The 26107-nt window shown below is 35.5% G+C and overlaps 2 protein-coding genes across 2 annotated transcripts; one reads left to right on the top strand and one right to left on the bottom strand.

Moving 5' to 3' along the window:
* The first annotated feature begins 3534 nt into the window (after nucleotides 1-3534).
* Nucleotides 3535-6701, top strand: LOC149419097 (uncharacterized). The gene is made up of 2 exons (XM_089637678.1): nucleotides 3535-4054; nucleotides 5740-6701. The coding sequence occupies exons 1-2, from the start codon at nucleotides 3722-3724 to the stop codon at nucleotides 6109-6111; spliced, it is 705 nt and encodes a 234-aa protein (XP_089493804.1). The 5' UTR covers nucleotides 3535-3721; the 3' UTR covers nucleotides 6112-6701.
* Nucleotides 6702-8099: 1398 nt separating this feature from the next.
* On the bottom strand, nucleotides 8100-17171 carry eIF3b (eukaryotic translation initiation factor 3 subunit b). The gene is made up of 8 exons (XM_089638112.1): nucleotides 16982-17171; nucleotides 16456-16771; nucleotides 15386-15572; nucleotides 14211-14437; nucleotides 12905-13661; nucleotides 12491-12609; nucleotides 9307-9569; nucleotides 8100-8421 (listed from the first exon to the last, which is right to left on the bottom strand). The coding sequence occupies exons 1-8, from the start codon at nucleotides 17106-17108 to the stop codon at nucleotides 8327-8329; spliced, it is 2091 nt and encodes a 696-aa protein (XP_089494238.1). The 5' UTR covers nucleotides 17109-17171; the 3' UTR covers nucleotides 8100-8326.
* Between the last annotated feature and the right edge of the window lie 8936 nt (nucleotides 17172-26107).

Raw genomic sequence — 26107 nt, 5'->3', positions numbered from 1 at the left:
ATTCCTCGGCCGTCCCCGACTTCTTCTATCATTCAAACCAACCAAAAAACACTTCTGGCATTAATAAGAATAAACTTTGAAATTACTTTGACTACTTTTCGAGTTTTGCGAGCGCACACATACGCGGGCTGAATATATATATAAAATAAAGAAGATGAAATCAACTCCCCGAAGGCTCGGAACACATTCTGAACGGAATGAAGTTTCAACTCAAAAGGACAATAAAACGTGGCCGAAATCCTTCTGCAAAGTTTGCGGAAAGTCCGTTAAAAACAAATCCTAAAAAAACCGGTCGGCAATGAGGAAATCCAGCCGGGTCACTCGGGACGTGCCCCGACTAGTCGGGTGGAGTCGATCACCACAGGAATGCGGAATGCGGAAGAAATTCCCAAAGTTTCGGAAAGAAATTATATTACCTACCCAATTATACGAACCGGAGAGAAATCACGCCCCCACAATAAGGTCACACCAGTGAAGAGATAGGATTGTGTTGTTGGCGGGTCCATGAGCCCAAAGTAAGCCAATTTGCCTAACTTCTATTGAAAATAATTTTTGAAGTGAAACTTCTTTACGCGCGTCATGCATTTTCGAGAACCGGAGTAAAACCGACTCATGACCGTCACGAAAAACCGTGATCATTTGGTGGTGGGGGTACGGGACCCCCACCACCGCTCACCGTTCACTGTCGCTCTCTCACCGTAGTCGCCTACTGAGGTGAGGGAGCCACTGACGAACGTTCTCTCTCTCTCTCTCTTCTCTCTTTTCCTCTCTCTCTAGCCAACGACGCCACGCCAGGCAACAGCTGCTTGCTTCGTGTACTGCGCGGTGAGTGTAATACGAGTGAAATACGTAATTGATTGTGGTTTATTCGATTTGGAACAGAGTTTAAGTGTCAAAAATGAGTAGTGACGAGATAGAAGTGAGAAAAACATTCGTGGCACAAGAGGAAATATCCCCTGAAAATCACCAAAGAAGAAGAGAGTCTGATTCACACAGTGATGACATTAACGTAAGGTAAACATAACCAAGAAGAGTGGATAAATATCTCACAAAATAGTATTGTTGTTGTAATAGCATGATAGGATTGTTTAACATATTGGCGAGATTATACTAACAGTGAAATATGATGTAGTGATCTATAATAATAATGCAAAGTATGTTAATAATTATAATATTGATAATAAATAATGGACATGTACACACAAACAGTGTGTAAAAAAACTTATTAATACTTAGAAATGAAAAGAGAGAGAGAAGAATACTAAAAGTTTCACTTCCGTCGTGCGTAGGCTTGCCACATTATTACACCCGTTAAACCGCCGAAGAAGTTTGTCAGCAGGTCAATTTACCAATATTAATTATAACACGAAACACAACCACAATATAGAAAATAGATAAATAAGAATAACATTTCAAGTAACTATACATAATACAAAAGCATAAAATACATAGACAGATAGATATAACACAATCAACACACTCAAAGGCACACAACATACTTAAGCACACTCATGGACATAATTTTATACATGCATACAATCAAAGGATACTAGTATATTTATAAATAATATCAAAATTATAAATAATAAAAAAAAAATCTTGATCTATTTACCATTTTTTCAGCATTTTTATAGTTCAGTGGTTCAATTTGATTCGCTTTTCATGTGAATGTGCATCTTATTAAATATAGAAGATACAAGATAAGTGAATGTTCATTAAATATCGAATTTCTTTCTTGAGTAAATAATCATTTTTTGCTGGCCTGGGGCATAGAAGTCTTCTCAGTGGGTTTTAACAAACAAAATATCGGATAAAAACATTTCGATTGTTTATTTTATTTTCAAAATGTTGGTGTGTTAAAAACACTCTCTCTCCCTAGTAATTTTATTTATTTGTAAATAATTTATGACCAAACTCTGATAAGAAAGAAAAAAAGGACGAATTAAATGAATGGCGGAAGATATTTCATCCAAGATTAAATAATAACTAATCGCTTTTTTAAGATCGCAATATATCTACTTACCTTATCTAGATATACAAAACAAAATTGAATACTCTGAAATTGACAACTAGAATTAAAATTATAATTTCGGTCGAGTGTCTCTGTCTAACTCCGTTTCAGTGATCTCTAGATCTGGGAATTTTTTGATTTTTTTTTAATTTGTACTGACTGTCGGAACTATTAAGACAAGCCATAAATTAGGTAACAAAATTAGTTTTTTTTAAATTAACTATCCTACATTTCAGATGTGTATTTCTTTTGTTTAATTTTTTACATTTGATGTTAGACTTAAGTTTTCAAGTTTACTGACTGTGTTCATTCAAAATGTAAATTTCCGATCGCCTTTTTGAAAGGCAATGATCCTGACACAAATATATGTTTTTACAAATAATTCACAAATCCAACAATTACTATAATATCCCACGACATTTTACAGGTCTAGGCTAGTATTTAAATAAAATAATAATAGCGAAAGTAAAGTTAAAATAGGACGCAGGAGAGAAACTCTTGGATTTAAAGTATATAGAGTTTTTTCCCATTATTTCTGGCTTTCACCCTTCAAGGGTGTTCTTGGCCATCATTTAAAATTATTGCGAAATGAAAGGTGAATTTAAATATTAATTTTATTTAAATAGGCAAATTTCAAAATGATTATGAAAATTGGAGTCGAGTTCAGACTTAGAAGAGATGAGATGTTGAATGGAGGGGAGGCAATTTTAGATAAGGCTTGATAGAAGAGAGGATATTTGTTTAGAGAGGGACAACCAAAATATATGTGATCTAAAGTTCCCACTTCTAGACCACAGAATGTACAATCTGGGGAGTCGAATTTTAAAAAGGTGGGAAGGAACGGAACAATGTCCGATCCTCATTCGAATGAGTGAAGAAATTTATTTTTTGGAAAAATGAGGGAATTGCTGAAACCACGGTTTTGATGGAATAGTCCTTTGTATTGAGGCATAGCAGGCTCCCTTGGATTGAATAGCAATGTGCCAATACTCTGCCCAAACTTGCGGGATCTATCTTTGATGATGGAAAAAATGTCAGATAGGGGAATGTGGTTTACGAATTATACGAAGTTAGTTGATATTATTTAGGTAGGAACTTTTGGTTTGTCGGCGCAATAAGAACTTTTTTAATATTAGCAAAGATAGAAAATCATGGTGTGTACCCACCCACTTACTTACTACTTACAAAACATTAAAACACCTACACGCCTATAACAATATTTTTTTTTAAATCAGTAACCAAAGGAAAATCTAACAAACGATACGTGTTTGTGTATCCTTGTGTTTATTTACGAAAAATAAAAAAGTAAAACTGATAAACCTATTAATTTCAGTTAGGGGAAGTAATTTCCGCAGAAATTAAATGTTCGTGTCAACAACGCTGCCTATCGGCGTTGATGACAAGTAAATACTTTCAATTATTCATAGATGTCACTCAACTCCGTTCGGTTCGAAAACAAAATAATAATTTATTTTGCTGTAAACAAGTTCTTTCGTTTGCTCCACTTTTAGTATGGAAATAAATTAAATAGTAAGGATTTGCTTGCTTGCAAAACAGAAAAATTTAATTATTTTTTTTTTGTAACTCGAAATTCGTTTGCAGCCGTGAGTTTACACAACCTGACACTTCTCTCTGAAGTTGTCTCTCCGTGTCACGAGATTTCTGTCAACATTGCGTACAGGAAGCAGTTTTTAGTGAAATATTATCAAAATGGAGAAGAAAGAATGGTTAAAGGGTGAAGTGGAAGAATTGATACGAACATACCAATCTAAACCCGTGCTTTGGGACATAAAAATGAAAGATTACAAAAGCAGATCGAAGAAACGTGACACTTTAGAAGAACTTGCTCTCAAATTTGACACGACACCGGAGGAAATAACTAGGAAAATCCACAATCTTCGCAATCAGTTTAATTCTGAGCTGAAAAAGATAGCAAAAGGACAAGGAACGAGCGAGCCATATGTGTCGCGATGGCCGCAGTTCATGTCGCTTACCTTTCTACAACCTACAATGCATTTCAGAACGCCAAGGGGAAATGTCATGGTAAATAAATCACATATTATTTCATCTAGTATAACAGCGCTATAATTAATCGTCATACAAAAACATCAAACATTTAATTCTTCGCGTTTCTTGATAACTTCTAACATTATTTACTCTCGATATATTTGACAGCTGCGATGAGCTAGCTATAAATGTCGCTGACATATCCACGAATTTATCAAATGAAATGTTTCAAATAGAGTTCACATTGAGTTGTTTATTTATGATTTTCATTATTTTCTTACTTTTGCGTTCATGAACAGTTAACTTTTGATTCTTCTACAGTATTTGGTTATATTTAGGTACCATTTTTTAAAATATATTAATTAACTCTTGACTAGTGAGAAATGCTAACCACTTTGGTCAAGAATTAAATATTTTAGTTTTAGAAAAAACATGTTTTTTATTAGTAAGTACGATTTTTTTATCTAACTATTAACTACGTACTTATTGAAGTTTAGTAACCTCATTTTAATATTTAATTATTCAAGATAATATCAACAAAAATAAATAAAAACACAACAGTAGTGATTTGTTAAATGTTCAATTTTTACACAACTGGTAAACAACCATTTACCCTGTTGTTATCATTTGTGTCGAATTTGAAAACACGTTTATTAGTAAGGCCCTTACTTTATATGTGCCCACAATCCACTAGATAGCTCGCAAAAATAGTTACGTGCTAAACGTTGTTTTACACCAGTTTTTTTTTTTTTAAATCAACGAATCTCGGCCATGTGCATAATTTTAACAGTTATCGCACAGTTGTTTGTTACACATTTGAATAAAAAACTGGGAAGTTTAAAATTTGATAAAACTCACATAACCGGTCTTACAAGCACAGCGATGAATCTTAAAATTATCAATATGGTCGATGCTTAAAATGAAGTGTCACACAATTTTCTACCTTGCCATACGTTCCCTACACCTTCAAAGTACTCTTCTGTTTTCCAACCTTAACATGACTTGACTTGGCGCTAGCAAGAACCTCAAGGGTGCTGTATTAGGTGTTAGATATCATCAGTGCCTTGGCTCCTTGGCACCTTTGCAATTCGGCACAGGGAGCAGAATTGGATCATAAGTACTAAACAATGGTTTCACACACCAATGCCTAAAGAATCTCATTTCTTCTATATTCAGTTCTATTCTCTTGCTTCTTCAGGATTATGTAGTATCCTCTCTATGATCTGAGGTAATATCAGAAATCCGGTGTGGACTGTTAGCCTCCCGTTGACAACTTTTTGTTAGTAATCTTCAAATTGAATTTCATGCATTCACGCTCAGTGTCCTTACAAACCTCCGTCTCTCATGAACATACTACCTTAGTCCATAAACTCATCCACTCGCGCATACAAGCGCCTTTGATGCAGCGAAATTATTGTTTCACTGCGGAACGAGATTTTGCTTTACTTACATTACAGCTTTCCAGGTTATTATAACTAAAATCAAAAGATTGTTATTGTATTCACACACTTCAGGTTCTGTTTATCCAGACATCCACAAAGCAACTGACGGATTCATTGAAGTTGGGTCAATGATTTAAGCACATTGACAATTGACATTGATTATCTCCAACCCCCTTTACTTACATTCATCAGTAAATCATTATTCCTTCATTTCATCATTATTTGCTTATAACAATACATGTTTTCTTCTGCTCATTATTATTACCTTATTAATTCCAGATATTAGACGAGCTCCCTCTGTTCACAAACGACAGAGGCAACGATGACCAGGATTACAAGATGCAGAACTTGAGCAGTAGCCAACAGAACACCTCCTCGTATTCCCAGAGGAGTTCCGGATCTTCAAACAAGAGGAGGATCCCCAACAACAATGATGATTATCAATACCTAGACAATGTGGACGTCTTGAGAGATATTTCTTCCAGTTCTCACACAACACAACATAAGGAAGATGAATTTGAAACATTTGCTTTGAGTATAGCTATGCAAATGAAGCAACTGCCTTTGCAAGATGCCTTGGAACTTCAAGCAGAGATTCAGAATTTAGTGGTGCAGAAGAGAATCAAAGTTTTGAACTCCATGCGGTGTTGATTGATAAAATATGGTGTCCAGGAACTTCTCAGATAAGCAAAACATATATCTGGAGAAAGAAAAACCCTCATCCATCCGTGAACATTTTTGTAGTGCTGCAGTACATTGGAAACTAGAATACTTGTCAAAAGCCATTATTAGGATTTTACAAGAGTCTTAACAATATGGAGCCGGTGGAACTATGGAATCTTTGTTTTCCGAAATGTTGTGAGGCTGAAGGAAGTGGAGAGGAAAAGTATACGGAGAGAGACAAGAAGTGATGTATCTGGAATGGTGCAAAATGCATTGAAAGAGTATTATATTCTGACATTTGTGCTGCAAATTTGAAAACTTCTTGACTTTGTTTCCTACTTTTTAGATTGAAGAGAATACATTCTAAATAATGTCTGATGCATTGCAAAATCTGCAGCGATGATGATAATCATCATAGTTATAAGCGCATATTCAAAATATACATTAAAATAACTGATTTTATTCCAACTGATGTAGGGACATTGTTACATCAGCTTCAGGATGACATCCATGGTGGTGGTGTTGTGGATTCGCAGTAAATATTGCCATAAATTATTTTTATATTACTTTATAAAAAATGTGATAAATAAATAATATGTATACATCTTAAATAAGTACATATATGTACTATTAAGCATTTGTTTTCATTTCATCAGGGAAATACAAGGGTAAAAATCATTTTTGTGGATTTGTGATGATTAGACAAGATTTCTAACTGCCCCTAGCCAGTGGGAGAATGGGAACCCAATAAATAGGGGAGGGGAAAGAGAAAGGATTAAGGGAATATTTATGAATATCTCTTGCTTTTCAAACAATATTTGCAAGCTCTCGCAAACCCTCTATAATTTGTTTTATTTAGGAGGTTTTGCTTCACAGCAGTTATCTGTAACCTAGCCTTTCATAAAGGCTAGGCGAGCTTCATATTCCTGTATAATATGCACAATATTAAAGGTACTTGTACCATAAATAAATATGCTACAATCAAACAGTTGTCTGCATTCTAAGGGTCTTACTAATAGTGTTTTAAATTTTACACAAATGATAACCATTTATGTATCTTAAGCAGTTGTCCAGTTGTGTAAAATTTAAAACACTTTATTAGTAAGGCTGTAACTGAAAGACCCTTCGTCCACAGGGATACGCAGGTATCCCAAACTCGACCTTGGCGACCAATACCATACATCTGTTTTATAAAATGACAGATACAGCAAGTGTTTGGTTTGTGAGTGAAGCTATGAAGGTATTCTAGTTTTGACATTTCAAGAATTCAACCATGTTTGGTTGCGACGCAGGTCTCGTGTTTCCAGTAGCGACGTGCACGGACTGTGCCCGACAGCGAAGTTTTTAGCGAGCACACAACATGAGTTTCGGATACTTGCGTATCCTTGTGGAAGAAGGGCCTAGTGGTAATTTAGTTGATAAATATGGGTTATCTGGAATGGCGAACTTGTAAAACAGGGGCACAACGGAAATGAGAATATTTTTCACCAATATCGAGCTATTTTAGCAGTAGGCAAAGTTTGATTTTTCACCTCATTTGCAACATCATTTCCATAATGAGACAATGGAGCTCCTAAATATTAATTTTCTATGCCTGCTTATGTTTGTGCTTGTAAAACTCGAAAAGCAGCCGACCAATATCGCTGAAAATTTCAAAGTTGTTCTTATTAGTGCCAGGAGTGTTTAGAGAGTGGTTTGAACGGTAGAAGATGTTGGGGATGCCCGAGGAATACTTAACGCAATACCTCTGCACCAGAATGAGAGGAGTCGAATTTAAGTCGATGTAATGTAGTTATTTAACAGTAACATTGTGGTATACATTAGTGAATGATGGAAGAAGTCGAAGACGCCTGAGAAAGACATTAGCAATAGAGAAGCATTGCGGGGTCAATTAGTTTGTAATAAAATTATAGAAGAGGTAACATTGTTCCTAAAAACTCGAGCCAGGGATTAACTATGAAGAAAAAGACACAAACTTCATACGACTTCTGTAAAATAGACCTTTAATTATTAGATATAAACTTACAGATCAAAAACTCCTATAAAAAAACGACAGTTATTGACGGAGACAGACAATAGGTTGGCTTGCTTGCTGCTGCTGATGATGGATGGTGTTCAAATGGCCTCCGCAGTTGCCAGGGATACTAGAGGTTCTAGTAGCTGATTGACAAAAGGAAGGGCGAAGGTAGGTCGGCCGTGGTGACTACTCGATGTTGGTTATTTCCTCCTTGATAAAGAATTCAATCATCTCCTCTTCAACGTTCTTCGTGTCTGAGTCCAGCTCATCCGTATCCACATCTAAAATAAAAATGAACAGGAATCAGTTACTAATCAATTTAAATTACTCAATATTATGAACAGAAATAAACTGGGGGAGCTAGTACGACTATTAACAAGACGCTGCCATCTCAGGAGACCCATCATGCAGTTGTTAGGAACGGATTGCAACAATAGTCGTAAGAAATGTGAAGAGGGTGATGAAATAAACATTCATGTCCCTCTTTGATAGGAGGAAGGTTCAGATACTAGATTTTATTTCTGCGAAATTTCAAATGTACGATTATTGCAGCTGACAAACTACTTTTATTTGAGGATGGATTTGAAGTAACAATTTGATATTGGGTGCGTAATAACTCCAACGTAAACAAATTTATATTTTTAAGCAGGAAAATGAAGGGAGACTTCCAAGTCTTTTTATTTATTGTGTACATTAATAATTATTATTAACTTAAATCAGTATCAATTGATTAATTTTCCCTCTTCAAAATTGGTTTTTCACTCTCATGTAAAATTTTGTTTTTTCCACACTTGAAGTACTACGCACCTGGCGATGAACTACAGTATTTTTTGCCAGTCTTTGGTTCTATATCATTTTAACTTTGTTAGAGGTTTACTATCATCGTTCCAACGATACAAAGTCCTTTTTACAGGTTCCATAAAACTTATCATTCAGCATACAATACCCACATTTACAAAAGTACGAAATTAAAGAATCCAAATATTTGTAGGATTTTATACCTCACTTTTTCTTCACACCTAAGCCTTTTTGTCTGTGTCAGGAACACATCACTTTGATAAGCGATGCTTTCAAACATAGAGCCTGGGTGACTTCCAAACAATAAAAATATATGGCAAGCACATTGTTTACACTGTTATAATATTTTAGTGAATGATAGAACTTACAATTCCTCAACTCCAACCTCCTGGGCTTCTGCTCCTCCCACTCCTTGACCTTGGAGGCGCGGTACTCCTCGAACTTCTTCATGAGCTCGGCGCGCTTAGCCACCAGCTCCTTCGAGGCCTTAGTCAGTCGCAGTCGGTCCTTGGACTCAAACTGTGCTGAGTACTTCTTCAGATTCTTCTGAATATCCTTTTGCTGCGCGGCCGACAGGAGGGTGGGGGGGCGCGGCCGCCACAGGAACTGGGTGAACGACTCCTTGGCTACTCTGAAAAGGGAAACAAAGTTATTTATGATATTTGTTTACACAATTAATAGAGAAGTTCTGAGATGAGATTATGAGGTTAAATCCCCAACTTCTTTTAGGCACTTCCACAGGACAAGTATTCGATACTCTTGTTGTGTACTCACGTCGCAAACAACTTATCATGAACAGTCTGTACACATCGGTACTGAAATCACAAGACCCGCGTCATCAGCGACTTAACGAAAAGTCAAAACTAGAATTCCTCACTAACCAAAAGTTCTGAAAAATCTTGTCATTCTCTGTCGACTCTCATGTTCCTAGCATTCATCTAAAGCACACGCAGAAATGTTAGTGACATTTTAATCGATTTAAAAAATATATGTACAGTAGAACCTCGTTAATTCGAAATCCAGCGGACATCAAAAATCAAATTAACGAATTCCCACGTAATTCGAAATGTTATGAAAAAAAAAAAAATAAAATACGTTGAAAATCGATTTTCTCGGCCGCCTCTTCAAATCCGGGTGGTATTTTAGTTGTAAATTCGTATTAATACCAATTATTTCTTTATTTTCGCGGTCGATTACCGTAGCGGCCGGCTCTGTAAATTCAGATATTCGCAATAAATTCGTAAAAATGCTATATATTTACGCGTAAATCGAGATTTTGCTGCCGATTTCGGTCGCGCCCTACCCTTTAAATTGAGATATTCGTAAAAATACAATATATTTCCGCGTAAATCGAGATTTCGCGATAATTTTCCGTCGCGGCCAGCCCTTTATTTCAAATATCTGAATTTGAATTCGTAAAAATACGATATATTTCCGCGTAAAACGAGGATTCGCGGCCGTATTCCGTCGCGGCCGGCTCTTCAAATTCAGATATTCGAAATAAATTCATAAAAATGCTATACAGGGTGTATCGGCACTAACCCGACAAACTTTAACCAGCTATTCCTTAGCACATTTGGAGTAAAAAATGTTATGGGCACTTTGCTGTCCGGTAGCATTTTTTTTTCATTTAAAAACAAAAAAATTAAAAATTTCCACACTACATCACTGTCATTGGCATCGCTTTTCGTGTTCAACAGCTGTTATAAGCAAGTATGTCGAAAAGCGTCATCGCTCTTTCGCACACACTAAATAATAATAGTTAAAAATGAGACGAATGGTGCCGTGCCATTTCGTTGTGACTGTAAAAGCGCGCCAATATAGGTACGCACGTGCATTATTCAACGGAATTCGAATAAAATATTGCCAGATGGGTTTTCAAACTTTGACAAAGGATAAAACAGTGGTGACATGTGGTGAAAATATGAATAATAAATTTTTTATTAAAAAAAAACGTTACCGGACAGCAAAGTGCAAATAACATTTTTTACTCCAAATATGCTAAGGAATAGCTGGTTAAAGTTTGTCGGGTACGTGCCGATACACCCTGTATATTTACGCGTAAATCGAGATTTCGCTGCCGATTTCGGTCGCGGCCTACGCTTTAAATTGAGATATTCGTAAAAATACGATATATTTCCGCGTAAATCGAGATTTCGCGGTAATTTTCTGTCGCGGCCGGCCCTTTATTTCAAATATCTGAATTTGAATTCGTAAAAATACGATATATTTCCGCGTAAAACGAGGATTCGCGGCCGTATTCTGTCGCGGCCGGCTCTTCAAATTCAGATATTCGAAAAAAATTCATAAAAATGCTATATATTTACGCGTAAATCGAGATTTCGCTGCCGATTTCGGTCGCGGCCTACCCTTTAAATTGAGATATTCGTAAAAATAGGATATATTTCCGCGTAAATCGAGATTTCGCGGTAATTTTCTGTCGCGGCCGGCCCTTTATTTCAAATATCTCAATTTGAATTCGTAAAAATACGATATATTTCCGCGTAAAACGAGAATTCGCGGCCGTATTCCGTCGCGGCCGGCTCTTCAAATTCAGATATTCGAAATAAATTCGTAAAAATATGATATATTTCCGCGTAAATCGAATTTTGTCGGCAGTTTTTCGTCGCGGCCGGCCTTTTAAGTTCAGATATTTGAAGTAAATTCGTAAAAATATGTCATATTTCGGCATGGATCGAAATTTTTCGGCCGATTTCCGTCACGCCGTATTTTTTCAACGCGGATATTCGAAGTAAAGTTAGTAAAAATACGATATATTTACGCGTAAATCGAAATTACGCGGCCGAGTTTCGTCGCGGCCGACCCTTTAAATGCAGATATTTGGCGTAAACTCGTAAAACTACCACATATATCCGCGTAAAATGTATTTTCTCGGCCCTTTAAACTCGGATATTCGAAATAAATTTGAAAAAATACGACATTCCAGTGTAAATCGATTCAGATTTACAAAATAATAATACTAATTAGGACGATGTATAACCACGTAAAATTACATTTTTCAGTGTTTTACCGCCACGGCTGACTTTTAGATTCAGATTTACGAAATATTATGATTTATTTTCGCAAAAATCAAATTTTTTCGAATTACATGAACAAATTTTCATGCGCGGACAAAAATAAATTTCGAATTACGAATTAACGAATTTCGAATTAAAAAAATTTTTGTATGAAAAAATTTTTGTATGAAAAAATTTTTCAGCGGAATTTTTTTTTGCGAAAATTTCGAATTACGCGTTTTTGCGAATTATCGGGGTTCGAATTAACGGGGTTCTACTGTATTTACATATGGACATAATTATTGTAATTGAATTTTTGATACCATAAGTAAAAAGCCTCTGATGGCATCTTGATAGCAAACATTAACTTTTGGCAAAAAACATTTACTACAAATCATATAATGTATAAAATTTCAGAAACAAAAAATTCCCAGTACAACTAAATTCATTGACTGTAATACTTAGAACTTATCGGGAATTGTTGGGACTGATGAAAACTGTCCATCTTCAAATTATAATCAAGTGAGGGACTGACCTTCTCAAGATTTTGCCCTGGAAGGACCACATGTAATATCCGCAGTCCATCTTGCACTTCAGTGCTGATACTCCCGTCACCACGTATCTGCCAGTGGGGTCCCACTCAATACCAGACATCTGGAAGAAATCATTCATAACTTATTAATACATGTCAGGTCCTATTGTTCATCATTATGAAGGGGGCGATAACCACATCTAGCGAACTGAAAATGAATTTTGTTGATACTTTTCAAGAGTTTGGTGTTGTTCATCATCGCTGGGTTCTTAAACGAAAACCTCATATGTTCTTGTCACTGGTATATGTACGTATGTAAACTACAAAAAGATGTTGTCATTTTTGGAGGGCAACATAATATTATACTATTACATTATATTACAATGTGAAATCTTCAATAGTAAATCAATTTTTTACCTGGTAATGATCGGCAATATTCATAACAGTGAAGTCATAAGTATCCAAGAACTCCAGAGCACCTCCGGTGAGACCCAGATTAGCCAGCACAATGAACTGTCCAGACGGTGCCCAGAACAGATGGTTGTACGGCTTCTTCTCAAACTTCTTCAGCAGACTCGGAGCCTGGCCGGCATTGACTCCGTAGAAGCTTATGCAGATGTTGGACATGTCTCCGTGGATAATCGCAAACTTGGAACCGATTGGCTCCCAAGCGAATGCGTGAATTGACTCTTTGATTTCAACGGAATCCACGGGGATCTCTTTCTCACGCATGTGGAAGATTTCGAAGTTGTAATACATGCCGGAGTATTTGACTTCGGATTTGTCTTTGCGGATCTTGGAGTAGCGATCGACCTTGACACAGAGGTAATCTCCACTCTTCTGCCAGTGGATCTTGCAATCGGCCACATTGAAGAGATTCTTGGAGCGGATCTCTTGACGGCTGGGGATCTCGAGGAGCGTCACACGGGCCGGTACGTCCTTATCTTCCGCCACCCAGTAGGCCAGGATGTTGTCGATGGGAGACCAGCTGAAGTCTCTGATGCCCTGCACCTTGATGGACTTCTTGTCCAGCAGGCCGAATCCAGGCGTGGAGTAGACGGACAGCAGATCTGGTCCCATGCAGGCGAAGAACTTGTCGTCCTTGCTCCAGCGGAACAGTGGCCACACGGTGTAGTCCTCGGGCGGGGGGAAGCTGCGTTTCTCTTGGCCAGTTCTGCAAACATAATAGTGTTAGTTGTGCAATTATTAAAAGTTATGGGACACTCAAATGAAAAACAGAGCCCATGTAAACTAATAAGAGAGCTGCATAAAAAATATGTCATGGCACCAGGGGACCTCTCAATCTGGCTTGCGTTTCTGACCCCCTAACGGATAAATTAATGTAATCTAACTTTTCTCACACAAGTTAAACTTCCTGTTACCAAAAAATTTTTTAACAACACTGCAAATAAAGACGTACCACTAACTCTCAGCTACAGGACCATACAAATTAAAATAATTAGGTTAGTGTAGAAATGACAACCAATAACAGATTGATCTGATTAAACAATCATCTATAATGCACCAATGTATGTCGGCTCATTGTTTTATTTAATACTTTTACTGCCTGTCCTGTTCCTTTATGCAGTTCACAATAAATTAAGGTTTATGCTGAATTTATTATTTCAAAGAAATCACTTTATAGAACTTCAAGAATGAATTAGGTTGGTCATTATCTCTAACAGACTTAATAGTAGTTCAAGAAGAAAGAAGTTTGGCGTACCTGATATCCCAGATGATTAGTTTCTTGTCCTCTGGCCTGTCGTTGTTGGCGCAGAAGGTGACCAGGTAGTTCTCGCACGGAGAGAAGCTGATGAAGCGCGCGTACGGGTGCGAGAACTTCTGGAACTGCGAGAACTTGGGGCCAGCCCACAGCGCCACACCGCGCCAGTGGAAGGTGGCCAGGTAAGTGCCCAGCGGTGACCACATGGCAAAGGTCTCGGACCATTCCTGGAAATAAGCAAGAATCCATCAATTTCAAATGGAAGAAAAAATCCATCCACAACTGTTGCTAACTTCTAACCTCTACCGTGGTTCCCTGTCCTCTTGAGTATCACCCTAATCACTGTAAAAAGGTAAGCAAGCCCCGACGAGTATAAAAGGCTAAAAATATATAGTGAGATTCTACTACAGGATGGATGACGAGGGAAACCAACCAGCCACTCACATCCAGAAAGTCCTTTTGGATAAGGTCAAAGGCTACTCCAGTCAGAATGCTTGCGGCATATTCTCCCAACAGGTGCATACATTCCATAAAGGCAAACTCTGCCTAATTTACCTTTTTCGCATTAAAATATCAAATAATAATAAACCTTATATATTCCCATTGAAAAAGAAGATAATAACAATAAATCTAAATGAAACATGAAATAGAAAAAGGCACAGAAAAATAAAAAGATAACGGTTACAACTAGGAATCAAACCCAGGATTTCGCCTGTTCTCACAATACATTTATAGAAAACCCACAGCAAAATTGCCAGGGTTCACTCTCTTTCAAAAAGCATTGACAACATTAAAGTGTGTTTGGTGCATACATGATACACAAATGGGGTCTAAAATAGAATGTGAAAATATGAAGTTCAAAAACTGAGTGTCCTGTTAAAGAATATCCACTCTGAGAACGGATTGTTTCACAGAACAATTCAACAATTCATCAAATTTCAGGGTTGAAATTCGAGTTGTTATTATTTCACCAGAGTACGGTTGTTTCACAGTACTTTGCAAAAAGGAGAACTTGAATATTAACTTTGAAATTTGAAGAATTGTTCGAATTCTGTGAAATAACTCGTCCTAACATTTTCCCGTGGACAAATAATAAAATGATAATTTGATTGTCATGTCAACCGCCGACTTAATGAATTACCGATTGGTGTTTTGAACTGTTGAAGTGCACTTACAGGCCTATCCTGGAGGACGACGGGCTCGGGGCTGCAGTTCTGCCAGATCTGCAGAGAGACGCCGGTGCCGATTCCGATGCAGAACTGATCGTACGCGTCGGGTTCCATGAGGTAGTACTGCAGGTCTGTCTGCACATTGTAGGGCTGCGGCGCCGGGGGCTCCCATTCCTTAGGTATCGCAGAATACCTGATCAAAATAGAAGGCGGAAGTTAAATAAGTGTTTATACAAGGAAGTTATCACATGATAATTATTTTATATAACATCGGGCTGTAATTAACTTTTTCACATCACCTTAATTCCTTGTAAGTACAGAACAACGGCACTCTTTATGACTTCCATTATCTTTTAAAACCAGCACAAGCTTGTATGCTTGCAGCTCTAGAGGCATGGATTGTTGGAATGACCATTGATAATCAAGTCAAAATGCTTAAGTTTAGGAATGAAAAAATAAACAAGAGTTTGCACGATAAATTAATGTTGAAAGAGTGAAGATGTGATGGAATTATTTAACGGAAAGGTGTATTATTTCAGTTAGTTGTTATTATTTTTAAATGTCAATAGATAACCCGTAAAAAGCCTATATTTTACATAATTTTAATAACACTTTCCCTGAAAAGAAACCTACCTAGTACCTAGTCCACAGATAGGCCTTAAAAAATACACAAAACAAAATTTTCCGAATAGAATCGCGGAAGTGGGTGTGAACAGACAGTAGTTTATAGATAAATTTGTATTACATAACATGTACAAACTTTAAACTGCTTTGGTATAATCTAGACAAAGTGAGGTAGTGAATTGAACAAGCTTTACTTTCACCAAACATTTACCTAGAATTTTGTCAAAAATGTTATAATTTCAATTATTATTATTGACAAGAGAAACACATGTTCAAAATAGCTAAAATCACACTGTTGTTTTTCTATGTTTTAAACAAATAATAACACTTGTATTACCGGAATAACAATGTCTGATACACACACACACACGATTAAGATTCTTATCACAACATCACTGAATATTTAAAACACAACCAAAGAGAGAAGAAAAGCAAGTAAAAGGTCAACTCACTTTTTAAAATCTGTGAATAAATTAACTAATAGCGTATGGTGCTTGTCTAGTTTGCTATTTGAGACTTTGATAGCCTCCAGGGCATTCTCCCCATTGGAATATTCTAAGAACACGTAACCCGCTGTCTCTTCGGACGCGGGCTTCAGTGGATAGAATGTATTCACTATTGATCCGAACTTCCCGAAGATCTTGTTTATAACAGTCTGTAGTTTGGGAAGACGGTCCGGTCCGACCTGGGGCAGGCCATCGACGACGATAACGCTTTCGACGCCATCGGTCTCTTTCGGCCTCTCTTCGATCAAGTCCTCCAGAAGTTCTGAAAGAAAAATTTTGAGGTTATGATATGACACATCAGTAAATTTAGCACAACAAAACAATTTGTGGGAGGGATTTGTTATTTTTAAATAAGGGTAGAGATTAAAACTGTCTTTAGGTATTAGATGTTTATCTTTCTTTGGAATTTCGGGACCAAAGTCTCGAAAACCGCCGCACTCCCTGTCAAAAGTGTAACGCCATGTCGGCTTACCTTCGTCCTCGATATCGTCGACATAACCATCTGGATCGCTGAAATCTGGCTCCTCATCGTAGTTGGTTTCTGCTGGCTCATTATCTGTGGGCTGATTGGCCTTATCGTCACCCTTTTTCTTAGCCATTTCGATGATAAAACGTGGAGCGGCGCAAGCTTGCCATATGTCTACGCGAAAGAAAGATGGCGGGGCAGACGCAGGTTGCCATGACCTGTTCCTAAATGTACCGTGTTCGATTATGCCACGCATTACCGCGCCTTTCTGACATTTTTTATGGTACCTACCCAATAATTTCAATAACATGGGGACTTATTTTTGAGAATAATTTGCCGCTTTGATTCAAATCGTCAAAGGGTAACCATGTTAATAAAACTATTTTGACAAGATATAAGTCATTTTTAAGCAATTTGTTTTATTCAACAATTACTTACATAAACGTACTTAACTTTTTTTACCTTTGGCGACTGGTAGGTATTCAATTTGTGTAATAATTTTATAATAGGGCCGAATTGCCAAGGCGCCAAAACGCTGAACTTCTAACAATCCTAACACATCGCCACACATCCCCCTCTATATTATTATTCATAAAACGGCGCTGCACAAAAATACAAATCATCCTAGGCGTCTACTGGTTTTGACAAGGGGCGCCAAAATTGCACTCCCGCCAGTCGCCGTTTGGCTCAGGGACAGCCCTACCTGTAATATTTATAAAAAATGCATACTTCAAAATGTATAGCTTCTCATTTAATAAATAAAAGTTTAACATCAGATTTGTTATTTTATTAGGCACTTCACCGTATATTTTGGCTACAAAATTAAGCACTATTTGAGCCGGTTTCACGAGCACGTCGACTTTTGGCATGACCCGTTTTACTCTGTTATGCAACGGATGTACAAAACACATTAAATTTATGTTCCACGTATCTGAACTCTTGCACAGTCGGCGACAAGATGTGTCATCTTCGTTTTAATGAGCGCATTACGCTTTGCTATTAGTTGTTAGTATTAACGCTACAAATATTTTGCTAACGACTACGAAGCCCCCGCATACCCAATTTCTATTGATTTATAACAAGTTTCTCGTTAAGTTTTTAAGTTCCAAAAAAATATATGTTATTTTTTACGATAATATCCATACATGTATTATGCCGAAACGTTAATTATATGAAATTCCCTCTATAAAAAAAATCGTAAAGTAAGCTCCGAATCTTTATTAAAAACACGTTTTGTTCTGTTATTTTGTATGTTATATGCATGAAAAAATCGCAGTATATCTTTAAAGGCAAATAAAGCATATTTCAAGAGATTTTTGCTATATTTCAAAAAAGTCTTGTTTTATTAAATATTTTCACCATTTTCGCTTAATTATGAGCGCGCTCCCTCTAACATTCATATTTACATATCTCTCTTTCAAACCATCTAAACGCTTACTACGGTGCTTTAATAGTACACATAGACGATTTACAGCATAAGCTATTTGAAGATTCTCATAAATTTCGCACAGTCGTACAATGAGAGGAATTTCAAGATCATGGTACAATTTTGTTACTTACTACTTGTGACATACTAAATTACTTACATTTTTGTCCTTCAATTATTTTCGACTGCTTTTTCGTAAATATATTTTCTGGTCCTGTAAAATGTAAAGTGCATGTTATATGCGCTATCACCTTAGCTTTATTAAGCTTGACTTGAAACAGAACTTCAGAACTGGTAGCAATTTCCATCATTGGAACGGGTGACATTTCTTGCTCTTATTATAGACACTTCAAGACTTTCCGAAACGTCGGCTCACAAATAAGGATGAAGTGTAACACGCTAACCACCAAAAATAATTAAAGTCGAGGTTTGTAAATAAGGTCTAATAACTTACAGTAGCTTCACAAAAGTTATCGAATTGCACGTGGAAATTACCATAAATTATTTTTAAATGTGTGATTTTTTATTTGAATAGGTAATTATTTTAATTTCTGACATTATGTCCCGGGTTAAATCTTCCTCACAGGAAAAACTAAACACTTTTCCACAAATGATCATCTTGTCAATCCACATTATGCAAGTGCATTATATAAGCATAATAAATACAACATAATACAAAAACAATACGTCAAATCACCAGAGATCATATAGGAAAATAATTCACCGACTCCATATATTTTCATATCAGAGGGTTCGGCTCGGTAACACTTCTAATTGGGCCTATAAATCCTACTGATCCCTCAGTATAAATATTTAAAAAAAATTGTAATCCTACATGTATTTAAAATGACTGATTTTTGAATTTTTACATATAAATTCTTTGACAGATCTAATACGCCTAAATTTTGAATGAGAGATCTAGGTATAAAGCCAGTAGCCGAAATAACACATGGTAATATTTGTTTAGTCTGAGAATGCCAAATTCTTTTAATTTCATTTCCCAAACCTGTGTATTTTTTATTGTTAGCTATAGTATTATCATTTTTTTACAAAATTATTATCATTACGCAAGTCGTGATTATGCTTATATTAATATAAAGGTCATAATATTGTATTATATCTAGCTAATATATTTTTAACGGTAGGCAATATAACAACAACGATTGCCAATGCCAGTACAAATTACGTAATAACGTATGGCATTTTAAATTTTCCATCAGATATATCAATTTTTTGTTTGATTATCAGATCTCAACAATCTCACGCTTGTAACAAAACTAAAAGATGTGAACTTTTATCTATGAATAAGAATGCAATTATGTTTTCATTCTACGAATAATAATAAACAGAGGTTCCAAGTTTCTAGTTTATCGATAAAAAAATTTATATCTTTAGTTTTAGTTTATCCAAGCTTAGAAAGAAGCCATTTTGATTAAATGGTGGTGTTCACGAAGTTATTTATTTAATTAAATTAAGCTTTCAATTCTATGCTTTTTCTGTTGTGTGAGAACCGGTGAACGCCGTTTAAAAATAGAAAAAGAAGTTGAATGTTAATAGACTTCTTTATTTATTTTCTACTAATATGTTTGTTGGTAAACTTATAGGCAGGTTTTACTTGTAAAATCGGGTAGGTACCAGGCACCACACTAATAGGTAATAAACACTACCTAATTTATTACATAGACGTTGCTTCTTGCGGTTCTCTTATTTACATTCAAAGCATGTTTGGCTATTAACGTACTGGGAATTATTGTATATTTTCTGATGCTTACATCAACATACAATGACATTGAGATGAAATATCGCTGAGTCTTAGATACGGGGGATATTTATTTAGAAAAGTTACTATGGTCACAATAATTATGTGTAAATCACGTGATGCACTAAACGAATTGTAAACTTCACCCGTAATAATAATACGAATTTGATTGAGGGGCACAAATAGTACAAAACGTAATTTTATTTTTTTTATTTTTTTTTTATTATTTAATAAATGTTTACAAGTTACATGTTTAGACATTTTTTTAACTACCATACTAGGCTAATGCCCGTGTTGTGGTAGTTATACATGAAATAATAATAACAATGACATAAAAGAACTAAAAAAATACTTATAGTAAAATAAGTATGTAAGTATAAATTATAATGAAGTAATAATAATAAAAATAACTTAGAAGAACTAAAAAATACTATTTTATAGAAACATAAGAAAGAATTAGAGAAGAAAAAAAAAGAAAAAGAAATTTGATGATAAATAAAACTAAAAACAAGTATATTAAAATTAATAGTAAACTGAAAAATAAAGAAAAAGTATATGTATATTAAAAAGATACAAATAAAAATTTAAAATATTAAACATTAAGATTAAAATTTAAACATAATTAATGTAGATTGTTTAATGCATATAATTGTTTGTGTGCAAGTTTATATATCTTAGGTATTATCTATAAGACAACATGTTTATGTTCAACACTTAATTTTAATTTTCGTGATATGAGACAAGTTGGAAAAGAAGTTTTTAATTTTTTTTTTGTGTTAGGAACTCATATAATCTTTGAAGAAAGGTCGTCCCCTTTCAAATATCCATTGATGTACACGAGCAGTAAATATGGATATAGAATTACTTGACTTTAAGTCGGTACTCAATGCATTGTATATTTTAGGCGCGATGAACCAGAATTGCCGTTGAGCGAAAGAGGTTTTAGTTTGAGGAACCACGCAACCCAGGTTTGATGAAAAGCGGGTGTGAGCTTGGTGTTGTGGAGCCAACAGTAGGTTATTTTTTCGTATGTAACAAATGCTTACCTTAGTAAATAACTGTCGTATATCTAAGACCCTGATTTTAGCAAAGAGTTCATTAGAGGGATGGGTAGGTTGGCATTTAAATATAATTCTCAAAATTAGTTTTTGAACTGTAATAATAGGATTAATAATGGATTCAGCACAACCACCCCATCCCACTATACCATACGTTGCTATAGATTGGAAAAGGGCAAAGTATACGCTTCTTAAAGTCTGTAAATCAAGGATGGACCTAAGAGAGCAGAATACATGGCAGAGTTTACGAAGTTTGTTTACTGTGTCACTGATATGGGCTTCCCACCGTAGTTGGTTGTCTATGATTATTCCCAAATATTTAACTGCATTTGATGATTTAAGGGTAGAACACGTGCAATTTATATTAGGTGTGATTTCGTGAGTGTGTAAATTGAGTGAACACGAGTGAATAATAGGTTTAGGGCAGTTGTTGGGTACATTATGTTTGCGGATGGAAAATGTCATATATTGGGTTTTGTCGATGTTAAGTGTGAGGAGGTTTGTGTCCAGCCAATGTTTTACTTTTAATAGACCATTATTAGCTTTGTTAGTGACTGATTCCCATGTTACATCTTCAAATATTAGAACAGTGTCATCGGCAAATGATAATATTTTACCTCCAATATTCATGGCACAAAGTGAGTTTATGTATACAAGAAATAAAATTGGTCCTAGTATACTGCCTTGAGGTACACCAAAGGACATGGGTAATTTTTCGCTTATATGTGTTTTGTCAGAGTGGATGAGAGTTTGTTGTGTTCGGTTCATTAGATAGTTTTCAAACCATGTGTAGGCTACTCCTGTTATTCCAACCCGATGTAGTTTTTTTAGCAGTAAGGAATGAGAGACCGTATCAAATGCTTTCGCAAGATCGAGAAAGACAGCCAGTGGTTTGCGACCAATGTCAAGATTATAGGAAACGATTTTCGTGGGGGCAGCTATTGCATCAGATGTACTTCTACCTTTGCGAAAGCCAAATTGGTTGTCTGATAATATGTTGTTATCTTCGAGGAACTTACAGAGTCTATGTTTCACAGCTTTTTCTACAATTTTAGATATTGTGCTTAGTAAGGATATCGGTCGGTAGTTATTTACAGATAATTTGTCACCTGCTTTGAAGATTGGGATTATTGTAGCCTGTTTTAAGGAGTTAGGAAAAGTACCAGTTTTGAAGCTTGAGTTGATTATGTGTTTAAGAGGGGGGGCGATAAATTTTTGGAGGTGTTTAATAATTTTTGCCGAGATGTGATCTATTCCGGTGGAGTTACTGTTTTTGAGAGATGCTATTATTTCCATAATTTCTGATTCAGTAGTGGGAGTGAAGTGAAACGGGTTGTAGGTCAGAGTACTGATAGGTATACCATTTGCAAGATCTTTCTCTGAGACGTTTTTTCTGGCTAAAATTTTTTTTGCTAAGTTGGGACCGATATTGCAAAAAAATTGATTGAAATGGTCGGATATTTTTTCAGGTTCAGAATTTACATGTATTGTTTTGTCTTCGATATTAATTTTAACAATAGGTGTGTCGGTTTTATTAATGTTGGCTATATCTTTTATGATATTCCAATTTTTTTTTATCATCGGTAGCTTCACTGATTTTTTTTTTGTAATAATCCCTTTTAACAGTGTCAATTATTTTTTTGCAGTTATTTCTATAACGTTTGTAGAATATGAGAGATGCATAGTCGCTAGGGTTTTTCCTACAGAAGTGATGGATCTTATCACGCTTTCTGATACAGTGGAGAATACCAGCAGTGATCCATGGTTTAATTTTTGTTTGCGATCGGTTTGTTTTAGTTTTTGAATATGATGTTGCTTTGGCCAAGTGGTTATGTAAAGTATTTATAAATAAATCGCATGCAGAGTTGGCATCAGTACAAGAATAGATGAGTTCCCAATTTTCTTTCGAGACATGATCTAGGAGAATTTCATAAGAAATCATTACTTGGGGTGGAGCACTTTGAGTTGGTTTGTGAATTTTTTTGGTAATGGAAGTAATGATTGCATAGTGGTCTGTTATAGTTGATTGATATACAATGGATTTGTTGTCTAGTTTACTCTTAACGAACACATGATCTATACAACTACTATTGTTTATGTCTGATTCTCTTGTTGGAGTGGTGACAGCTGGCAAATATCCTAATAAAGTTAGTGCATTTAGGTATTCGTTGGCTTGAGGATGCGTTTTGTTGATTATATTTATGTTAAGGTCACCAATTATGTAAGTGTTTTGGCAGTGTTTTATGTTTGTTAATATTTCTTGTAGTGAGTATAAGAATGGGGTTATATTATGTGTATTCGGAGATCTGTATATAGTAAGGATTGTTATGAGGTTATCAAGTTGTATTTGAAGGCAGTTGGCGTTTTTAATTCTGACCTCTTTGACTGAGTGTGGGATGTGATTTTTGATGTGTATAATAACGCCATCGTTTTGAGTTTGGTTATGTAGTGTGTTATAGTGATTGTAGTTTTTTATTGTTTTAGGAAGGAAATTTTTTTGAATCCAGCATTCGGTCAAGACAATTACATCGAAATCTAAGGCAAGGTCAGTAAGAAGAATGGATAATTCATCAAAATTTTTGTTAATACTTCTAATGTTCATTGAAAATATCATAAGGGTAGAATTAATTAATAATAATTGACGTACAACTTCAGAATCGTTGGTTGATGAACATGGGATAGGTGTTGTATTATCTAGTAGATCTGCTAAGTCTTCCATTTTTTGGTTTTTTGCATTGCGTTAATTATTAATAGTAAAGATGTAGTGACAGTGATATCTTTGTTAGTAATATAGGTATTGATTTGTTGTGAAGATGTAACATAAGAATATAATTTATACTTGGTCATTTTGAAATTAGGAAGATTATAGAAATAAGAATTGAAAGCAATGGTATTATGAATATGTGGTATACATGGGATTTGAAATAATGATTTTGAGATAAAAATCTTGTTTGTAGGTAAAAATAACGCACGGTTAAGTAATGTAAGAAAAAAATATTTCCGAAAATTCTTATTGTTCGCAGAACTAAAAACAATAAAATTTAAAAAGTTAATTTCATTCTTGTTAGTAATTAAAGTAATATTGCATTTAAGAGTAATCGTATCAATATGTAGAATATTATTAAAATAAGTTGTACCACTGGTTTCTGTTGTTGGCAATAGTCGAGAAGGAGTTCGCCAGTTATTAAGAGCAATAACAAAATAAGCAATGTATATAATTGTATAAAGCATAGTAAGTTGTAATGGTTTTGATGCAATTACAATAACACATTTTTTACATGATAAGAAAAGTAGATTACTGGAAAGAGGTGATTGTATTAAGTTATTTGATCGATTAAAAACAATGATGGGGTACATGCTTTTGTTAAATGTCTTTGGGCTAGAAAAATCCAATAATATGTTTTTTGTAACAGAGAGTATCAAGTAATATATAGATGAATATATAATAGTATACAGGAGAATCATGTAAAATAAAAGTATACCAAAGGATGAAAATTGATTATAAGTTATTTGGTGAGGGAGATAAAAGGTTTTTGGTTTTTTCATTGATAAGTATAACGGGCGTCCCAACGTCTTTGCGTACATATACTTGTCCCCCTCTGGTCCAGGCAAACTTAAAAATATTGTCTCGTGGAGCCTTACGTGCAAGAAACCAATGATGTTTAGCTCGAAATGTCAAGTGTCCATTGATATAAATCTGAGAGCTCTTTCCTGCCATTCCTATGATATTTGTGTTTAGTTTATCCTCCCGATTTGCAGATCGCTTGTTAAATGTTTTTATGTCATTTAAGAAGATGTCACGGTCATCGTTTGTTTTGAATCTGAGGATTATCGGCCGTTGTAAATCCTTGTTGGTTTTTTGTCCAGTACGGTAGGCTGCTTCCACGTTTTTCACTTCTGTTCCGGCATTTGTAATTTTTTGGATATTGAAAACAACATTTTTTAAGTCTTCTCCGCTTACTTCCGGGATTCCTCGTATTTCTACGTTTTTCGACCTGTTTTCCCTGTCTACATTTTCAAATTGTCCTTCTATTTGCTCTAAGCGCGCTTCAAGATCACAGTTTTTTTTTTCAAGTTTTTTGTTTATATTCTCGAGTTCGTGGACTCGAAGTAGAATATCCTCGTATTGTTTACTCATTGCTGAGATTGTGGCGAGAATTTGGGTGTTTTGGTCGAGTATTGCGTTTTGTTTTAATAGTAGTTCGTTGTCCAAAGTTGAGGCACCGCTGGCAGTGACATTGAAAGCCGGAGTGTCAGATAGGCATTTCTTGCATTTAATTTGGGCGCGTCGCTCCTTAGTGAGTCGACGGTATGAGGTCTCTGCCACTCCGCTGCAGTGCAAATGGAATATTCCCTTGCACACGGCGCAGGTAAATACGGACTCGTCGGAGAGAGTGGGTTCTGAACAGGCATTGCAATTATTCATGTTGTGGTTATGTGGTTAGTTAGGTGGTAAAGTTGTCCTTGCGCCTGTTGGCAGGCAAAATTCGTAACACAAGTGATAAATTTTGGTTCTGATGTCTTTGTTAGGCGATCTGTTCCAGAATAATTGTATTGGGAAAGTAAAGTTGAGTAGTAGTGAAGACCGCTGCCCGCAACTGAACTAAATTCACTTTTATATTGTGTTAGTAAATTATCCAATGTGCACTAAAAACTTTGATTTCTATTATTTATAAAAAAAATAAATATAATTTTGATGTTTATAAACACTGTCACCGTCTATTGGGCAATAGTTGAATTAAAAATATTTTCCTTCACAAGTTTGCAAGCATTGCCATCTATTGATTCGTAGGCGTAACTCAATTTATTTTATAATTTTAATGTATGTAGGTATTTACTGACATCTATTGACTAATAGAGTAAATATGCCATATGTAGGTAGGGCATCC

Source organism: Hesperophylax consimilis, chromosome 12, assembly GCF_061612785.1.
Source record: "Hesperophylax consimilis isolate HC1 chromosome 12, BYU_Hcon_1.0, whole genome shotgun sequence".
In the NCBI taxonomy this organism is placed as follows: Eukaryota; Metazoa; Arthropoda; class Insecta; order Trichoptera; family Limnephilidae; genus Hesperophylax; species Hesperophylax consimilis.
The sequence above is the reverse complement of the archived record's forward strand: the minus strand, read 5'-3'. Positions and strand labels throughout refer to the sequence as shown.